A 19,920-nucleotide genomic window follows, 5' to 3' on the forward strand; every position below is an offset into this window, starting at 1 on the left:
AGGATGATTCATCCATCTACCATATCCACCTGAGGAGAGAAATAGAACATTGGATGACTCAAATACAGCGTTGGATTCATGAACAATATGTTCTCCACTGACTAGCTCATTTTAGAGATGTTATTAGTGATGCCTACGGCCACTGAATTCAGTTTACAGTCATACATCCATTACAGTGCTGTATAAACTGCTTGGAGCTCCATAGCAACCACTGATAATGCATGTAGTCAACAAGGGACAAGGCAGAGAGAGGAGCAAAGAGGAGTTTAGCAGGGCAGAGAGAGATAGGAAAGAGGAGGAGATAGAAAGAAGAGGAGAGTGAGAAAAACATAATAATAATAAAATATATATATTTATACACAGTGGGGAAAAAAAGTATTTAGTCAGCCACCAATTGTGCAAGTTCTCCCACTTAAAAAATATGAGAGGCCTGTAATTTTCATCATAGGTACACTTCAACTATGACAGACAAAATGAGAAAGGAAAAAAGAAATCTGAAAATCACATTGTAGGATATTTAATGAATTTATTTGCAAATTAAGGTGGAAAATAACAAAAGTTTTCTCAATACTTTGTTCTATACCCTTTGTTGGCAAGTCTTTCACACAAGTCTTCACAAGGTTTTCACACACTGTTGCTGATATTTTGGCCCATTCCTCCGTGCAGATCTCCTCTAGAGCAGTGATGTTTTGGGGCTGTTGCCCGGCAACACGGATTTTCAACTCCCTCCAAAGATTTTCTATGGGGTTGAGATCTGGAGACTGGCTAGGCCACTCCAGGACCTTGAAAATGCTTCTTACGAAGCCACTCCTTCGTTGCCCGGGCGGTGTGTTTGGGATAATTGTCAGGCTGAAAGACCCAGCCACATTTCATCTTCAATGCCCTTGCTGATGGAAGGAGGTTTTCACTCAAAATCTCACAATACATGGCCCCATTCATTCTTTCCTTTACACGGATCAGTCGTCCTGGTCCCTTTGCAGAAAAACAGCCCCAAAGCATGATGTTTCCACCCCCATGCTTCACAGTAGGTATGGTGTTCTTTGGATGCAACTCAGCATTCTTTGTCCTCCAAACACGACAAGTTTTTACCAAAAAGTTATTATTTTGATTTCATCTGACCATATGACATTCTCCCAATCTTCTTCTGCATCATTCAAATTCTCTCTAGCAAACTTCAGACGGGCCTGGACATGCACTGGCTTAAGCAGGGGGACACGTCTGGCACTGCAGGATTTGAGTCCCTGGCGGCGTAGTGTGTTACTGATGGTAGGCTTTGTTACTTTGGTCCCAGCTCTCTGCAGGTCATTCACTAGGTCCCCCCATGTGGTTCTGGGATTTTTGCTCACCGTTCTTGTGATCATTTTGACCTCACAGGGTGAGATCTTGCGTGGAACCCCAGATTGAGGGAGATTATCAGTGGCCTTGTATGTCTTCCATTTCCTAATAATTGCTCCCACAGTTGATTTCTTCAAACCAAGCTGCTTACCTATTGCAGATTCAGTCTTCCCAGCCTGGTGCAGGTCTACAATTTTGTTTCTGGTGTCCTTTGACAGCTCTTTGATCTTGGCCATAGTGGAGTTTGGAGTGTGACTGTTTGAGGTTGTGGACAGGTGTCTTTTATACTGATAACAAGTTCAAACAGGTGCCATTAATAAAGGTAACGAGTGGAGGACAGAGGAGCCTCTTAAAGAAGAAGTTACAGGTCTGTGAGAGCCAGAAATCTTGCTTGTTTGTATGTGACCAAATACTTATTTTCCACCATAATTTGCAAATAAATTCATTAAAAATCCTACAATGTGATTTTCGGGATTTTTTTTTCTAATTTTGTCTGTCATAGTTGAAGTGTACCTATGATGAAAATTACAGGCCTCTCTCATGTTTTTAAGTGGGAGAACTTGCACAAATGGTGGCTGACTAAATACTTTTTTGCTGTATATACTGTATGTAGAGAGAGGACAGATGGACAGACAGAAAATACTGAACGAAAGGAAGGGAGAGGGAAGCTCAACCGCTCTTTCGGGGTCGGGTCGATCAAGAGAAAGAGAATTTAAACCTTACATCAGGCTAAGCCTACACGAAACACAGACCTCATTTTAAGTGTTTCTAAAATCGCCCTGTTTGACCGCTAGGTTTTATGGTATTATGACACCTCCAGTGCGGGGTTCTATAGGGTCAAGACCCAACAGCACATCAACAACATAAGAGGAAAGAGCACATGAGTGACACAAACACACAGTGAGACTCAGAGTGTAAGGTATGCTACTGTATGTGGAGTGAGATGCAGGAAGTGAAAGTGAGTGAGCAAGAGAGGGACAGAGAGAGCTAGAGAGAAAGAGAAACCGGACACTGTTGTTAGCCCATTGTGCCAGGTCCAGCTGGCGCATGCTCAGTGACATCTCCACTGCAGTATATACTGTATCTAAGTCGCTCTGGATAAGAGTGTCTGCTAAATGACTTAAATGTAAATGATGGATAAAGAGCTGTGCCATGTAGAAGGACTTAAAACACACACACACACACACACACGTGTGTTTTTGCATGTTTTTCTTTTTATTTAACCTTTGTTTAACGAGGCAAGTCAGTTAAGAAGAAATTCTTATTTTACAATGACGCCCATGTTCATTGATTGTGTAGCATAACATTAATCAGCCAAAGATAAACGTTTAAAAAAAACTAAACTAATCTGTTATTATTGCACCCATTACTGAGATTGTTGTTCCAGTTTAGATCATTGAGGTAGTCTCAGTATTCAATCTTCCCTACCCTGGCAGTCAGTCTGAATGCAGGTTGTAGGTGATAAAAAATGTCACTTGTTGGATATCCTAACACTGGATTCCAATAGGAATTACACATCACTTTGCAAGCCAGCATAATGTGACTTGCAGGCCAGATGTGGCCTATAAATCAGGGGTTTCCTAACACCACTGTGTAATGGTATAACTAGGCCCTCAACTAAAGGCCTTATGATATAGACTCAGTTCATTAGGTACACCACCTCATTCACTAAAATTGTTAACTCATACAGACAGTGATTCACGTGGCCGTGGCTTGCTATATAGAGCAGGCAGACAGGCATCAAGGCATTCAGTTAGTGTTCGATTGAATGTTAGAATGGGTAAAACGACTGACCTAAGTGACATTGAGCAGCGTATGATCATCGGTGCCAGGCGTGCCAGTTCCAGTCAGTGGTGGAAAAAGTACCCAAATGTCATACTGGAGTTAAAGTAAGTTAAAGTAAAGATACATTCATAGAAAATTACTCAAGTAAAAGTGAGTCACCCATATAAAATACTACTTGAGTAAAAGTCTAAAAGTATTTGGTTTTAAATATACTTAAGTATCAAAAGCAAATGTAATTGCTAATATACATATACTTAAGTATTAATAGTAAAAGTATAAATCATTTCAAATTCCTTATATTTAGCAAGCCAGACGGCACAATTTTCTTGTTTTTTTTATTTACGATAGCCAGGGGCACACTCCAACACTCAGACATAATTTACAAACGAAGCATTTGTGTTCAGTGAGTCCGCCAGATAGGACGCAATAGGGATGACCAGGGATGTTCTCTTGATAAGTGCATGAATTTGAGCATTTTCCTGTCCTGCTAGCCATTCAAAATGTAACGAGTACTTCTGGCTGAAAATGTATGAAGTAAAAAGTGCATTATTTTATTTAGTAATGTAGTGAAGTAAAAGTAAAAGTTGTAAAAACTATAAATAGTAAAGTAAAGCACAGATCCCCAAAATAATGACTTACGTAGTACTTTAAAGTACTTTTAATTAAGTACTTTACACCACTGGTTTCCAGTATCTCAAAAATGTCTGGCCTCCTGGGCTTTTCACGCACAACAGTGTCTAGGGTTTACCGAGAATGGTGCAACAAACAAAAAACATCCAGTCGGCGAAAACATCTTGTTAATGTGGTCAAAGGCCACAAACAGGCAAATAACGGCACAGCACAATATGGTGTGCAGAACGCCATCTCGGGAACGCACAACTTGTAAGTCCTTGTCACGGATGGGCTACTGCATCAGATGACCCAGAAAGCCATTCCTCCCTCTATTACTCCACCCATCCCTCCACTCCCTTCTACCCTCTCGGGGGGTAAGAGTTGCTGAGCTGTCATTTCCTTCTATGCATCTCTCCCTTGACACGTCTCTTCCTCCTCTCCTTGTCCATTGATTTCTCATTTCTCCTCATGTCTTACAGGGAGGGTGGATATCATGTTCCTCATTTAGTAACTGGTCGAAACAAGTGTACTATGTAGGGATTAGGGTGTCATTTGGGACGCACACTTAGACACAGTCATGAATACTGTAGCTCTCTGAGAGAATCTCCAACCAAACAAGCATCCTGTGTAGCCTGCTGCTGCATCACTAGTATGGCAACAAAACCATCTATTTCTACTCCTCAGTTTACTTAGCATGGAGGTGGAGAAGAGTATAAATTACACCTCCATTTTAGTTCTGTCCCTCAACTCAAAGTGGCCCTGTAGGAGAAAGTGATCAATAGTTTCTTCCAACCCCTCAGTGAGCGCAGAGACATACACACACCTGAGTGTACTGCGGGAGGATGGTGGCCTGCTGAGATAGACATTAGTCGACCCTGACTAAATATCGGGTGATGAGTCAATAACTAGAGAAGGGAGATTTATTGGTGCCACAACGCTGCTCATGCTTTTTTCTGAAAAGTGGGAAGGAGATGCTGTCATTGTGGTTGGGAAGTGAGGAGAGAGTGTGGGGGGAGAGAGACGAGACGAGAGATGAGAGATGAGAGAGAGAGAGAGAAAAGGGAGAGATTCTACAGGAACATAAAAAATATGAGACAACGGATGTGGGATGCTATTGTGGATGTGGTTGTAATCATGCTTCTGTGTGCTGTGTTTTGTCAAATACTGTTAAAGTATCTCTGTATTGTTTCTTTCGGGTGTTTCTCTACAGATTACTGTGTTTAATCCTCGGTTTAACAACAAGAGACTGAAATTAAAGCCACATAAATAAAGCTCATGGTGGAGAGGGGGGGGGGGTAGCAGGGAGAAAAATTGAGCAAAAAGGTACGGAAGGAGAAAGAAAGAGGCGAAGCATAGTGACTTAGAGACAAAGAGACAGACAGAAACAGGGGTAGGAACTTGACTCAGCCACGGGCCGATTGTTGTCGGAGAGGACGGTCGAGGGGGCAGGACATAATTATAATAATGACAGACTGACCAGGTGAATCTAGGTGAAAGCAATGATCCCTTATTGATGTCACTTGTTAAATCCACTTCAATCAGTGTAGATGAAGGGGAGGAGGCAGGTTAAAGGAGGATTTTTAATCCTTGAGACAATTGAGACATGGATTGTGTATGTGTGCCATTCAGAGGTTCAATGGGCAAGATTGAATGGGGTATGGCAGTAGGTGCTAGGCCTACCGGTTTGAGTGTGTCAAGAACTGCAAAGCTGCTGGATTTTTAATTCTCAACCGTTTCCAGTGTGTATCAAGAATGGTCCACCACCCGAAGGACATCCAGCCAACTTGACACAACTTTGGAAAGCATTGGAGTCAACATGGGCCAGCATCCCTGTAGAACTCTTTCAACACCTTGTAGAGTCCATGCCCTGACGAATTGAGGCTATTCTGAGGGCAAAAGACAGGGGTGCAACTCAATATTAGGGACTCAATATCCTAATGTTTTACACACTCAGTCTCAGTGTATCTCTTCTTTTATTCGTGGAAATAATTGGTGAACACATTTGTATTATATTTACCCCTTTTTCTCCACAATGTCGTGGTTTCCAATTGGTAGTTACAATCTTGTCCCATCACTGCATCTCCCGTACCAACTCAGGAGAGGCGAAGGTCGAGAGCCATGTGTCCTCCAAAACACGAACCCTCCAAGCCACACTACTTCTTGACATGCTGCTCGCTTAACCCCGAAGCCAGCTGCACCAATGTGTTGGCGGAAACACCGTACAGCTGGCGAACAAAGTCAGTGTGCATGCGCCTGGCCCAACGCGAAGAGTCACTAGAGCGCGATGGGACAGGGACATCCCAGCCTGCCAAATCTTCCCCTAACCCAGACGACGCTGGGCCAATTGTGCACCACCTCTTGGGTCTCCCGGTCGTGGTTGGCTGCGACACAGCCTGGGATCGAACCCGGGTCTGTAGCAGTGGAGGCTCCTCAGTGAAATTTCATAAAAATAAAAATTGTGAAACATTAAAAAAAGTTATCCTTTTTAGATAAAACTATACTAAATATATTCATGTCCCAAATTGTTTTTGAATAAAATACACTGTTTTGCAATGAAGGTCTACAGTAGCCTCAACAGCACTGTCTGGGGTAGCACCATGGTGTAGCCGGAGGACAGCTAACTTCAGTCTTCCTCTGGCTGCATTGACTTCAATAAAAAATCTAGGAGGTTCGTAGGCCTTACTCCCCTTCATAGACGTACATGGTAATTATCACCACTTCCGGAGGACGTCCTCCAAACAATCAAAGCTTTGCATTATGAACCGAAATGTTATCCATCCAATAATATAATTAGGATCAGAAAATGAACCTAGTGTGTTGTGTTGGGGTATTGCCACAGAGCATTATGGGGGTTCAATGTGTTGCTTTGTGTCATTGCTGGATAGAGATTAAGATTGAAGAGTGATAGTTGAGCATTTGTTTTATATTATTCAACTCAAATGTGTTTTTTGTAATTACAGGAGATGGAGGAGGTTTGCACACTCAGTGTATGTCTCTTCTCAATTATAAATTGTTTTTCTTGGTTTTAGAACTTTATTTTTGTCACACCCTGATCTGTTTCACCTGTCCTTGTGCTTGTCTCCACCCCCCTCCAGGTGTTGTCCATCTTCCCAATTAGCTACCATCCATTAAAAGTTAGATTAAAGAGAGAGGTTGATGAGAGGTTAGATTAAAGAGAGAGGGTGACGAGAGGTTTTTGCCTGTGCTCAAGTAGGCTTTCCACTTTCCTCCAGTATTTATTTAGCAAAGATGATAACACAATCACTCCGGACAGACACAAGCAAAAACTCATGACAAATGTTGCAGCATTAGAAATCTGACATGCTATATGGGATGAAAACAAGACTATTTCAGTCTGATCAACTGTAGGCTACTAATAATAGCAGATGCATACAGCCTATGCGCCCTGTCCATCTGGCCAGGGTAAACTAATTGGTAACGTTATGTATTTATAGTCCATTTGTGTGTCAGGAGAAAATGTGAATGTGATCAAATTTAGTTTATATTCAAAATTGGGCGGGCTAGGCTGCCTATACGTTTTTAATCCAAAGTTATTAACTGGAATTAATCAATCGACATCATAGTGATGACAGAGTTTTAAAAATGTAGAAGGCCCACAGTTGCATTGGCCTCCATGATGCAAACATGCATAAAGCAAGCTCAGCCTTGTGAGTTGTATTGTCTATCAGTTGTTGTCTATGGTTGTCCTAATCTAATCTAAAGTCGTGGATGTTGATTATGGCAGCCCCCCACACCTCTCTGATTCAGTTGGGTTAAACTCGGAAGACATTCAGTTGAATGCATACAGTTGTACATCTGACTAGGTATCCCCCTTTCTCTTAAATATGCTGTATATGAACAAATATAAGGTAGCTGCAGTTTGACAGGGTTTTCATCCCCCCCAGGGCCAGGAGTTTTTCCCAGGAGTTTAAAAAAAAAACTCAAAGCCCATAGAAAACCTATTTACAACTGATTAATCACTGTCATACCTTATAGTGTCCAAACTTTTCCTAGTTAGGTTAACATATACGTAAAAACTCCAAGCCCCAGGGGGTAAAAATTACCCCACCGCTATGGGACCTGTGGTGCCACCAGTCTGCTTGCAGGTGTCAGTTATTGTCAGGTATGTGGATGATCATGGATTTATTCAGGAACATTTATTGGGCTACTTTGATGTGTCAAGTGGGTGAGTTGTGCAGTCTGTGTTTGACTTGATGTATTTTCAGATGTCTGAATTTAACTTCATATAGAGAAACTCGTTGTCCAAACCTACGATGGCGCAGCTGTAATGTAATGCATCTGCTATTTGTATTTACATCTAAGTCCCTTCCTGTTCCCTGATTAACTTCTTCGAGATAGGGGGCTCTCTTAATTTTTGGATAAAAAACATTCCCGTTTTAAACAAGATATTTTGTCACGAAAAGATGCTTGACTATGCATGTAATTGACAGCTTTGGAAAGAAAAAAAACTGACGTTTCTAAAACTGCAAAGATATTATCTGTGAGTGTCCCAGAACTAATGCTACAGGTGAAACCAAGATTAAGTTTCATACAGGAAATGCCCCAGATTCTGAAGGCGCTGTGTTCCAATGTCTCCTTATATGGCTGTGAATGCGCCAGGAATGAGCCTGCCCTTTCTGTCGTTTCTCCAACGTGTCTGCAGCATTGTGACGTATTTGTAGGCATATCATTGGAAGATTGACCATAAGAGACTACATTCACCAGGTGTCCGCCCGGTGTCCTGTGTCGAAATTATTGCGTAATCTCTAGGTCCATGCGCGTTCCATTTCTTCAGAAGAGAAAGGCAACTGCCACGAAGGATTTATCATCGATAGATATGTGAAAAACACCTTGAGGATTGATTCTAAACATCGTTTTCCATGTTTCTGTCGATATTATGGAGTTAATTTGGAAAAAAGTTTGCATTTTAATGACTTAATTTTCGTTTTTTTCTTACCCAACGTGATGAAGAAAACGGAGCGATTTGTCAACACAAATAATATTTTTGTAAAAACTGAACATTTGATATCTAACTGAGAGTCTCCTCATTGAAAACATCTGAAGTTCTTCAAAGGTAAATGATTTTATTTGAATGCTTTTCTGGTTTTTGTGAAAATGTTGCATGCTGAATGCCAGGCATAATCCTATGCTAGGCTATCAATACTGTTACACAAATGCTTGTTTTGCTATGGTTGAGAAGCATATTTTGAAAATCTGAGATGACAGTGTTGTTAAAAGGCTTGAGAGCAAATAGATTTATTTCATTTCATTTGCGATTTTCATGAATAGTTAATGTTGTGTTATGCTAATGAGCTTGCGGATAGATTTACACAATCCTGGATACAGGTTTTTTTCGTAGCTAAACGTGACGCAGAAAACGGAGCGATTTGTCCTAAACAAATAATCTTTCAGGAAAAACTGAACATTTGCTATCTAACTGAGAGTCTCCTCATTGAAAACATCCGAAGTTCTTCAAAGGTAAATGATTTTATTTGAATGCTTTTCTGGTTTTTGTGAAAATGTTGCCTGCTGAATGCTAACGCTAAATGCTACGCTAGCTATCAATAGCTATCAATACTGTTACACAAATGCTTGTTTTGCTATGGTTGAGAAGCATATTTTTGAAAATCTGAGATGACAGTGTTGTTAACAAAAGTCTAAGCTTGAGAGCTAGCATATTGATTTAATTTAATTTGCGATTTTCATGAATAGTTAACGTTGCGTTATGGTAATGGGCTTGAGGCTGTAGTCACGATCCCGGATCCGGGATGGCTCGACGCAAGAAGTTAAGAGGTGATGACTACTCCACTCCACTACCATTGTCAACTTTCTCATGAGCCCACTGGCACATTGGATGTTTCCCCTCCTAGAACTGGGTACCCCTATCAATTTTCTCTCATTACTGTATGTAGAGCTAATCACATACACAAACGGAATCACATTATTACACATCAATGATTTTACTCCTTGCTTGGACGAACTCATTCTTAGCTCTTTTGTTTAACTGTGTAGTGTGTTGTGTTAGTTTTTTTGTTGTCAAATCCTGTCCTGCACTGGTCAAGCCTCTGAACACTCATGCCTCATACCCTCATTCAATCACTGCTGTGATCCCTTTCCATCACTGTGTAAGTAGCCCTCTCATTCCCATTCACCATAATATTGTACTATAAATGTCTTTACTAAATGCTTTAGGTTAAAATAATTACTCTTTGACAATTTTTTTAAACACACTTTGTCATCTCTGTGCGTTCCGCACCTATACCGTGGATCTCCCATCCTCCTCAATTTTTCAAGTCACCAGCCTCCACTTGTCTGTAGTGATCCCTCTAGCACTGCGATGCGGTGCCTTAGACCGCTGCTCCACTTGGGAGGCCCGGTGAACACATTTCTCACTGAATTTCTGGTGATTTTAGTATTGTTTTTACTAAAAACAATGGGATGGGATGGTTTGAGGTTTGGTCAAAAATGCTAAAATAAGCAGGAATTCAGCAGACCCATGGTTTAATTTAGGGAAACTGTTCACCAACTATTCCCACGAATGGATGTCCACCTGTTGCCGACCCCTGCGGGTCCCGGTCAAAAGTAGGGCACTAGGGAATAAGGTGCCATTTGAGACAAACAGACAGCCAGAGCCAGAAAGAACCCTTAAACTGCTCATTCCCACATTTTGTATTTCTGAACATTCTCCATGTGTCAGTCAGAGTGGATTGCATGTCATAGCCAAGTAGGATAAACTCATCTCCCTACCTGACAGTTCTACTACCTGAACTGAAAAAAAGAGGAAAACCAACCTTTCATTAAAAAGAGTGTCTTTCAGAGAAGAGCTGGTGGATTACACTCAAATTGTACAACTGACGTACAACACATTTGGCATAATGAATGTAGAGTTTTTCTGAACAAAAATAAGTACACAAGGGTTGTGCAAACAAAATCTCTATCGCAAAAATATAAGATGTTTCATAACGAAATTTTGTGAAACCTAATTGTGTACAGGTCCATAAATGTAAGAAATAGTCTATATACTACACTGGTTATTCCCTTCTCATTCCATGTCCAGACAACCAACTCCTGAGCCTCTATATACATAAAAAAAAACATGTCACTGAGTGTTTATCAGGGGGCTGGTATAGAGGAGGATGTGTCCCACACAAGGTAAAGCGGTATTGACTAACAGTCATGATCCCTTCTCCTGCGCTCTCTGTCCGCCCATAGGATGTCATTATCATTACACACACACACGCACACGCACGATTTGATTGCACCGAGATGTACTGTAAGTGAGTGAATCAGGTACCTGCTGAGCTCACCGATGTGACCAATCAACCACATGTTCTTTATGTAATTACTCTAATTCTAATACAACACTCAATAATGAGGATGTGAAGACTGATGTACTCTGACATTCACTAATTCTCCAAATATACATTTTTATGGGAAGAAAATGACCAAGTCTCAATTGAATGCATGACTGGAGATTTGTATATATTTTACCGGTAATACACAATTCCCAACAGTATTGCAATTGGATCCACTTGGGTATTAACTATTAGGTACATGATTTGGATTCCAGTTCTTGAGGAGTGTATATTCGAAGATTAACTGAGGTAGTGAAGAGTAAGTGAAGTAAATCGTCATCCCAAATGCCACCATATTCCCTATTAAGGGGACTACTTCTGACCAGGGCTCTAGGAAATAGGGTGCCATTTAGTACGCACTCTTGGAGACTATTTCCTAGTGCTCTCTCAAATGAGACCAGATGGTAATTCAGCTAGAGGCATAATATTCAAGATGTAGATTACAGATTTCATGTCCCCGAGCATAGCACTGATTCATTCAGAGCACACATGTAGGCTACACGCACTGAACACACAGACACACACACACACACAAATGCTGTTAAGACTTAAGCTCTAAGAGAGAGAAATCTCCTGACCTGACCCCTCTGTCTGACTGACCGCTTAGTGGCACATCACACGCAGGACATTCACTTTCCATCTAATACAGAAACAGAGGTCTACTTTGCATTAAAAAGCACGAGTCACAATTGCACGATGGCCCATACAATCCTACTCATTCAATGTCTGAGAACCCTGGTCACAACATGCACAGCTAAAACACTCACGCCAACCTAACAGTTAGCCCTCTTAATTCAACTCAATTTGTTGCAGAGGAGCAATAATAATGATTATTGCATTGAATTGAATTTCTCTCTCTCTCTCTCCCTGTGTCGGTGCAGTCAGTTCTCTCACCTCGGCGTCTGAGATGGAGACGCGTTTGGACTCCACGGTGGGTCTGCGTACCACACGGGGGGAGACGTGAGCCCCCCCTGACCTCCCAGATGGGTACGTGCCCCGCTCCTGTAGCGACAGCTTCCTCCCTGAGAGGTGTGGCCGCTGAGCAGGGCCTTTCTTAGCTCCTCCTTGCTGAGCCCCAATCCTCACGCCATTGGCCGGTGAGCCGCCCGCCTCGGTGGTCGTCACAGTCACGGTGGCCATCATGGCAGTGAGGTCACTGCGGTCAGGGGTCATTGGGTCAGGGTCAGGGCTGAGGTCGTCCCTTCTGCAGCCCGGGTCGGTACTCATCGCCATCACTGGATGGAGGGATGGGAGAGCGCAGGACGAAGAGGAGGTTAGAGCCCACCAGCATCAACGTGGTGTGGGTCTGGGCCAGCCTGGGGAAGCACTGGATCTGCAGGGAACCGAGAGAGGCGAGAGGGATGAGTTCATATAGAGAAAATTATTTTAATTTGGATTTCCATTTCACATTTCTTTACCCAGGAAGTCCCATTGAGGTCAGGGGACCTCTTTTACGCGCTGGCCAAGATGGCAGCTCAATGAAAAACCATAGATCAAACACACTACATGGTATGGATATCATATTATATGAATGATATGGACACTGATATTGTATTATGTTCCAGGTAAGTGATAACAACCAGAACAATGTAATCTACCCAAGAACACGTATCACAATACACTGCGTAGTTTGATTGAGTCAAGTTCACACATCTTAAAAGGTCACACTGTCATGTATAGGCAGTTTATGACATTGTGCTCTGAGGACAGCCAAGGTAAATAACTACAAGTAGGACAGTGTTTTGACATCCAGACACCTCAGTGCCCCCCTTCTATCTCCCCCTCTCTCTCTGTGTGACAAGCTGATTGTTCCAGCAGGGCCGGCCAGCAGATTAAGTCGTCCAAGCGTGTGTGTGCGCGTGTGCCGTGTGTGTAGTTGTCTAGGCATGCCGTGTGTGTAGTTGTCTAATTGAAATAAATGACCCTGTGATGAAAGTCAATCTAGGCCCACAGTTAATTATGATCCATTACTCTGGACATGCCCCTACTTTGAGTGTGTGTGGGTTAACACAGCTCTCATCAACAACATCCACTTTCTCGTGCAATTACTCCGAGTGCGTGTGTATGTGTGTGTGCTTGAACCTGTGTGACAATCACAGCAGATCTTTGTTCATTGTGAGCCCTTTAATCACAAATGTAAAACAGGGAAGTAGATAGTCATAGTGAGCTGGTATCAAGGCAAGGCTGTGCAGCCAGTTGGTTGATGTGTTGTTGTCTCTGCAGATGAGAGAGCACAGATATGCAAAGTGGACCAGATCTACTCCATCCAGTTATCCATCCAAAGGCCAGGGAGGGAAGAATAACTGACAAGAAATCTCTCACATTACAATCCTTCCATCTCAAAGAGCCCTTCCACATCTATCTTAGTCAGGGAGTAACACAGACACACACACACACACACACACATAGTGAGTAATGCACACACCCACACACACACCTCCTTAGTGAAAAGCTGCTCTGGGAAGGTGATTAATGCTTTTACCTCCAAGAGCTCAATTTGTCCACCTCTTTAGGGTCAACAATCCAGAGAAAGGGGCTTGATTGGATATAAAATGGTGAATCTATTTACAATAACCTTTGTGAGGAGTTTCAGTTGTCTGAATATCAATATTCTTTCGGAGGTTACATTTAGAGTAATGAAATGGGACAACGTCGTCTTCTGCTAATTCCTGAGATTTCTCAGGACACGAAAACCTATCCGTTTAGTTGGACTCGGAGTGCCTTATATTCTAAAATAACTGAGTGCTCCAGTTTTAACTTGGGTCAAATGATTCCATGACGCATTTTATTTTTCACCAGGGCAGTCATGGCTCCATGTCAATTGGAGTCTTTTCACAGAGACATACATGTTTGATTTGATCAAGTATCACTGCCTCGCTCTCACTCACAACAAGCACGGCAGGACACACACGTATCAGGGGGGGGGGTGTTCTCTTCGGAATAAATATGGCGTTCACCAAGGGGAAGGCAATTTGTTTCCATCCCTTGAGAGATAACAGTCAGGGCTTATTGAAATGGAGAACTCTGTGCTTCAGCAGACAAAGTGTCCATTTAAGTGTGTGTGTGTGTGTGTGTGTGTGTGTGTGTGTGTGTGTGTGTGTGTGTGTGTGTGTGTGTGTGTGTGTGTGTGTGTGTGTGTGTGTGTGTGTGTGTGTGTGTGTGTGTGTGTGTGTGTGTGTGTGTGTGTGTGTGTGTGTGTGTGTGTGTGTGTACGTGTGTGGGTGCATGCATGGGGACCACTATGCAAACATTATGTTAAATTGGCATACATTATACCAGTGTAAGACTGGCTTATGTTGAGTCTAGAAGTGAGCAGAAGACGTGTGTGTGTGTGTGTGTGTGCCCACATGAAAAAACCACTTCAGCTCAATATAGAATACTACAGTACTTAGAATTCTGAAGTAAACAGTGGTATACTGTTCTACACAATGTAGTATACTTTGAGCATGTGTAGTCCTTACTGTAGAATTTTGTAGTATACTGTTGGAATACTATAGTGCACTACAGTCCACAAAAGCACTACAGTAATTACTATAGTGTATACCTTCTTTTTTTTTACTAGTGTATACTATAGTATTTAAAAAATAGTATACGATAGTATTTGTTCATGTGGGTGCCAGCATGTGTATGTGTGCCTGCGTGAGAGCATTTGTGTGTATGTGTGTGGGCGTACTTGTCGACCCCACCATGACAGTTCCCTCACAGTGGACGGGCAATCTCAGTCCTGGAGGGCTGGCTGCTTGTTGCCCATGACAACCATTAATGTGGAGGATATTGACAACGCACACATGAATTCAGCCAAAATATGACATCTTACAATGTTCCCCGGTCTGATAACTGTTGTTCTACCAAACATTTGGGAAAGCCTTTTAATTGATTGTGATGGTGGTTGAGGCGGAGAGGAGTGGCGGACGCAGGGGAGGGAGGGAGAGAGTTAGAGACAAGTACCATTGACTCTTGACCCCATTGAAAAGCCACTTCCTGGTATTAACCATTCTCTATTAGCCAACCAGTGATTAACTGATGCTACAGCAGCACTCTAGTCTTCAGGAACCATTCATAGGGACTGAGCCTATCAGGGAATGGTATTCATATGATGTCAGGTAGAGAAAGAGTGCTAAACAAGAGGACTGTGATGACTTAATAAACAAGAGGACTGTGATGACTTTTAATAAACAAGAGGACTGTGATGACTTTTAATAATTATTATTTGCAATGACAACCTGCACAGCAAATTTGCGGGTGCTAAAATCTTGGTGTTGAGGTAAAAAGTGTTGTATCTGAGTGTTGATTCAAGTAGGGTTAACACCAGCGGGATTGAAATTGACACCACCTGCAGTGAATAAATGAAGTTTTTTTTAAATCACAATAGAATCACCACCGCGTGGTGTTAATCGGCTGTGTTGTCACTATCTCAGAGAGAAATAAATATGGGAGGGGCTCATTATTATATCATTCCCAGTATGCTTTGTTGCAGGTTGCTTTTTAGAATAGTGAATTTTAACCTCTCTGCTGCGCACCGAACCCATTAGCGGGATGAAATTCGACAACATACGGTGAATATGACATAAAGTCATATTAAACATTCATGAAAATACAAGTGTCTCACATGTTTCGAAAGACTAGAATCTTGCTAATCCAACTGCGTTGTTAGATTTAAAAAAGGATTTACTGCGAAAGAATACGATGCGATTATCTGAGGATTACGCACAGGCGTAACAAAATCAAACTGCAATAAAATCAATTGTTTACCTTTGACGATCTTCCTCTATTTGCAATCCCAATGCTCATTGTTACACAATGAATGGTCTTTTGTTTGATAAAATCCATTTTTATAGCCTAACAGGAAACATTTTGTGAACTGCTTGTGTCGTGAATTCCGTCTCATTCTATTTGACGACACATTCGATGTAAATACACACACTAAACGTGACTTTTCCAGTCATGTTTGGTTTCATTGCAATCAATTGGTTTGTTTGTAACACAACCAAACATGATGGGCCATTTCGCGGGACGTATTGATTGAAAGAAACCGATTTGAAGGCAACATAAGTAATGACATCATTGTGCACCAATGATATGACCGCTGTTTCGTTGATTGACTGTATTTTAACCCAATGACCACTGATCGTCTTGAAATCTAGCTAGGTAGATAGCCAATGAGCTGAGGTAAACGGCAATATAGTATGTAATGTTTATGTGTTGGAAGACCAACCCATGTAGTAAACTCCGGCGTAAAGAGGGTCATTCAACATTGAAGATTCATACCGGAAGGAGCCATGCATGTTACGCACAGTGTTGTTTTGGTAAAGCGCATCTTCAGCTGTTTATATATCAATCAGTATGGCGACTATGTCAGGAAAAGCTAAATCTAAGTCTAGATATACAGATGTACGCACAATTCTAGAAGAAATTGATCGGAAATGTGAGACAGAGATTGTTGGAGGACGATTAATTTAGTGATTCCCAAATGGAGGAATATTTTTTGAACGGAGAGGACATCGTTTTGGACTGGTAAGTTCTTCTCATGCTAATGCCGTTGTTTGAAATTAATAATATTATTTGTGATTTTTTTTATTTTTAGTAGCAATATATAAAAATGTAATGTGTAAATGTGAGATGCGTGTGTGCCTGCCGACCCACTCCGCCCCCACATGAAATAGCCTATTTGAGGCTGTTGAGGGGAGGGCAGGCCCACAACAATGGCCAAAATGAAATGGAGACAGTAGATACAGCTGGTCTGTTGTATTATAATAAAGACAGTAGAGCTAGCTGGTCTGTCATAATATAATAGAGGCAGTAGATCTAGCTGAAATGTCATAATATAAAATAGACAGTAGATCTCGCTGGTCTGTCATAATATAAATGAAACAGTAGATCTAGCTGGTCTATAATAAGATATTCAACCGTATGTTCCCTGTACTCTATATATATCTGTTTATTATACCTGTTGATACAGGGCTCATATGTGAAACTATTCTAACTGAACATTTTCATTCACACAGTGACACTGACTCCGAATGGGAGCCCCCAGTGCCAAAGTGTCCATCCCCCACTGAAACTGGTTCATCCAGCCCTGTATTGTCTTTAAATTGTTTAACTTAAGTAAAACTCTTCAGGTAGCCTCCCACAAGCTTTCCACAATAAGTTGGGTGAATTTTAGCCCATTCCTCCTGACAGAGCTGGTGTAACTGAGTCAGGTTTGTAGGCCTCCTTGCTCGCACACGCATTTTCAGTTCTGCCCACACATTTTCTATTGGATTGAGGTCAGGGCGTTGTGATGGCCACTACAATACCTTGACTTTGTTGTCCTTAATTTGTTATGGCTGCATCCCTTGTTCTCAATTTCCACCTAAAGACATACCCTAATCTAACTGCCTGTAGCTCAGCCCCAGAGGCAAGGATATGCATATTTTTGGTATCATTTGAATGGAAACATTGAGGTTTGTGGAACTGTTAATTGAATGTAGGAGAATATAACACAGTAGATCTGGTGGAAGAAAAGAGCATACGTTGTCTGTTTTTTATTGTTGTAGCATCATCTTTCACATGTACTAGAATAGCCACACAGTCAGATAGGATGCTGGGTATGCGGAGGATGCTGAGCCCTAGGACCATGCCCCAGGACTACCTGACATGATGACTCCTTGCTGTCCCCAGTCCACCTGGCCATGCTGCTGCTCCAGTTTCAACTGTTCTGCCTTACTATTATTCGACCATGCTGGTCATTTATGAACATTTGAAGATCTTGGCCATGTTCTGTTATAATCTCCACCCGGCACAGCCAGAAGAGGACTGGCCACCCCACATAGCCTGGTTCCTCTCTAGGTTTCTTCCTAGGTTTTGGCCTTTCTAGGGAGTTTTTCCTAGCCACCATGCTTCTACACCTGCATTGCTTGCTGTTTGGGGTTTTAGGCTGGGTTTCTGTACAGCACTTTGAGATATCAGCTGATGTACAAAGGGCTATATAAATACATTTGATTTGATTTGATATAATTGTGATGGATAACACAAGAGGGCAACTGTAGGTGTGCAAAGTTTCAGACTGATAACTTCAGGAATGGGTGAGCTACATGACATTTAGCATGAAGTCACCCAGGTGTCCCACACAAGTTGCCCAAATGTACCCAAGTGGCCGAATTGGTGAAACAGTGCAAATAACTATATACAACGTATCAAAAAGCAATTCTAACACACACAAAACAATTATAAAAATGTTTTTTTTTTTATATTAGTTTTTTTTCTTTTTTAAACAAGGGTAGACCGTTTGGAAGTCCTCTAGACAATATTTTGCTGCCTGTGCCATGTCCCATAGCAGTTTCTTTCTGATGTAAAGCAGGGGCAAACTGAACAAGTGGTGCAGGTGATAGGGGACTTCATGCGACACAGAACACAACGATGCCTACATGCTGTGCCCTTTTGGCCCTGAGCCAAAATACTACTTTCCAAAACACTGCTGTGCATAACCAGCGTGACTGCAACTATGCGAGAATGAAGTTCGTTAGGCGTGCATTTACAAACAAGGGATGGTGGTCCAACCCATAACCATCACATACTGGCGTTTACCTCAGCTCATTGGCTATCTACCCAGCTAGATTTCAAGAAGAAATACAGTCATTGGGCAGAAATACAGTCAATCAACAAAGCTTCGCTAATATTATTGGTGCGCAATGAAGTCTTTGCTCGTTGTCTTCAAATCAGTTCACTTTGGTCAATACTCCCCGCAAAAAACAACAATCAAGTTTGGCTGTGTTGCAAACATCCAGAGAATTGCACTGAAACCAACTATGACTAGATAAACGATTGTTTACGTTGAATGCTCCATAAAAAGTTGATAGATGGAATTTTACGAAAAACTGTTTACAAAATGTTTCGTTTTAGGCTATAAAAATGGATTTTATCAAAGAAAACGGCACTTCATTTGATCACTGGGACCCTCAGGAAGAGAAATAAGAGCAAGATATCAGAATGTAAGTCATAATTTTACCTTCAGATGTGATTGTGTCAAAACCGTCAAGGGGGGAAATGTTTTTGTTGTTGATCGCTCTTCTCAAACAAAAGCATGGTATTTGTTCTCTGTAATAGCTATTTTAAATTGATTTGCACTTCTCGCACCAAAGTACATTAATCTCTAGGAGACAGAACACGTCTCCTTCCTGAGCGATATGATGGCTGCGTGGTCCCATGGTGTTTATACTTGCGTAATATGGTTTGTACAGGTGAACGTGGTACCTTCAAACGTTTAGAAATTGCTCCCTAGGATGAACAAGAATTGTGGAGGTCTACAAAAAAAATTCTCCAGAGGTCTTTTCTGATTTCTTTTGATTTTCCCATGAGCTCAAGCAAAGAGGTACTGAGTTTGAAGGTAGGCCTTGAAATACATCCACAGGTACACCTCCAATTGGCTCAAATGATGTCAATTAGCCTATCAGAAACATCTAAAGCCATAACATACTTTTGGGGAATTTTCCAAGCTGATTACAGGCACAGTCAACTTAGTGTATTTAAACTTCTGACCCACTGGAACTGTGATACAGTTAATTATAAGTGAAATAATCGGTCTGTAAACAATTGTTGGAAAATTGCTTGTGCCATGCACAAAGTAGATGTCCTAACAGACTTGCCAAAACTATAGTTTGTTAACAATACATTTGTGGAGTGGTTGAAAAACGAGTTTTAATGACTCCAACCTTAGTGTATGTAAACTTCTGACTTCTGTATAATTTAGAAGAAAGTGGGTGAAACTTCCGTACACAAATTTGCTGTGTGGCAAGAGGCAACTGAAGCTAGCACAGAAACGACTGAGGGAGGGGAATGGGAGCTCAGAGAAAAG

General features: G+C 41.7%; 1 protein-coding gene across 3 annotated transcripts in view; it reads right to left on the bottom strand.

Annotated features, from left to right (window-relative positions):
• The window catches only part of LOC124000464 (calcium/calmodulin-dependent protein kinase kinase 1-like), a 124,882-nt gene that overhangs the window by 73,809 nt on the left and 31,153 nt on the right, over nt 1-19,920 (bottom strand). For all 3 annotated transcript variants that reach the window (XM_046306826.1, XM_046306824.1, XM_046306825.1), the window contains exon 2: nt 11,982-12,420. In XM_046306826.1, coding sequence (XP_046162782.1) covers nt 11,982-12,320 — 339 coding nt within the window. In that variant the 5' untranslated portion in view covers nt 12,321-12,420. The remainder of the gene's footprint in view (nt 1-11,981; nt 12,421-19,920) is intronic.

Source organism: Oncorhynchus gorbuscha, linkage group LG16 (genome assembly GCF_021184085.1).
Source record: "Oncorhynchus gorbuscha isolate QuinsamMale2020 ecotype Even-year linkage group LG16, OgorEven_v1.0, whole genome shotgun sequence".
NCBI lineage: Eukaryota > Metazoa > Chordata > Actinopteri > Salmoniformes > Salmonidae > Oncorhynchus > Oncorhynchus gorbuscha.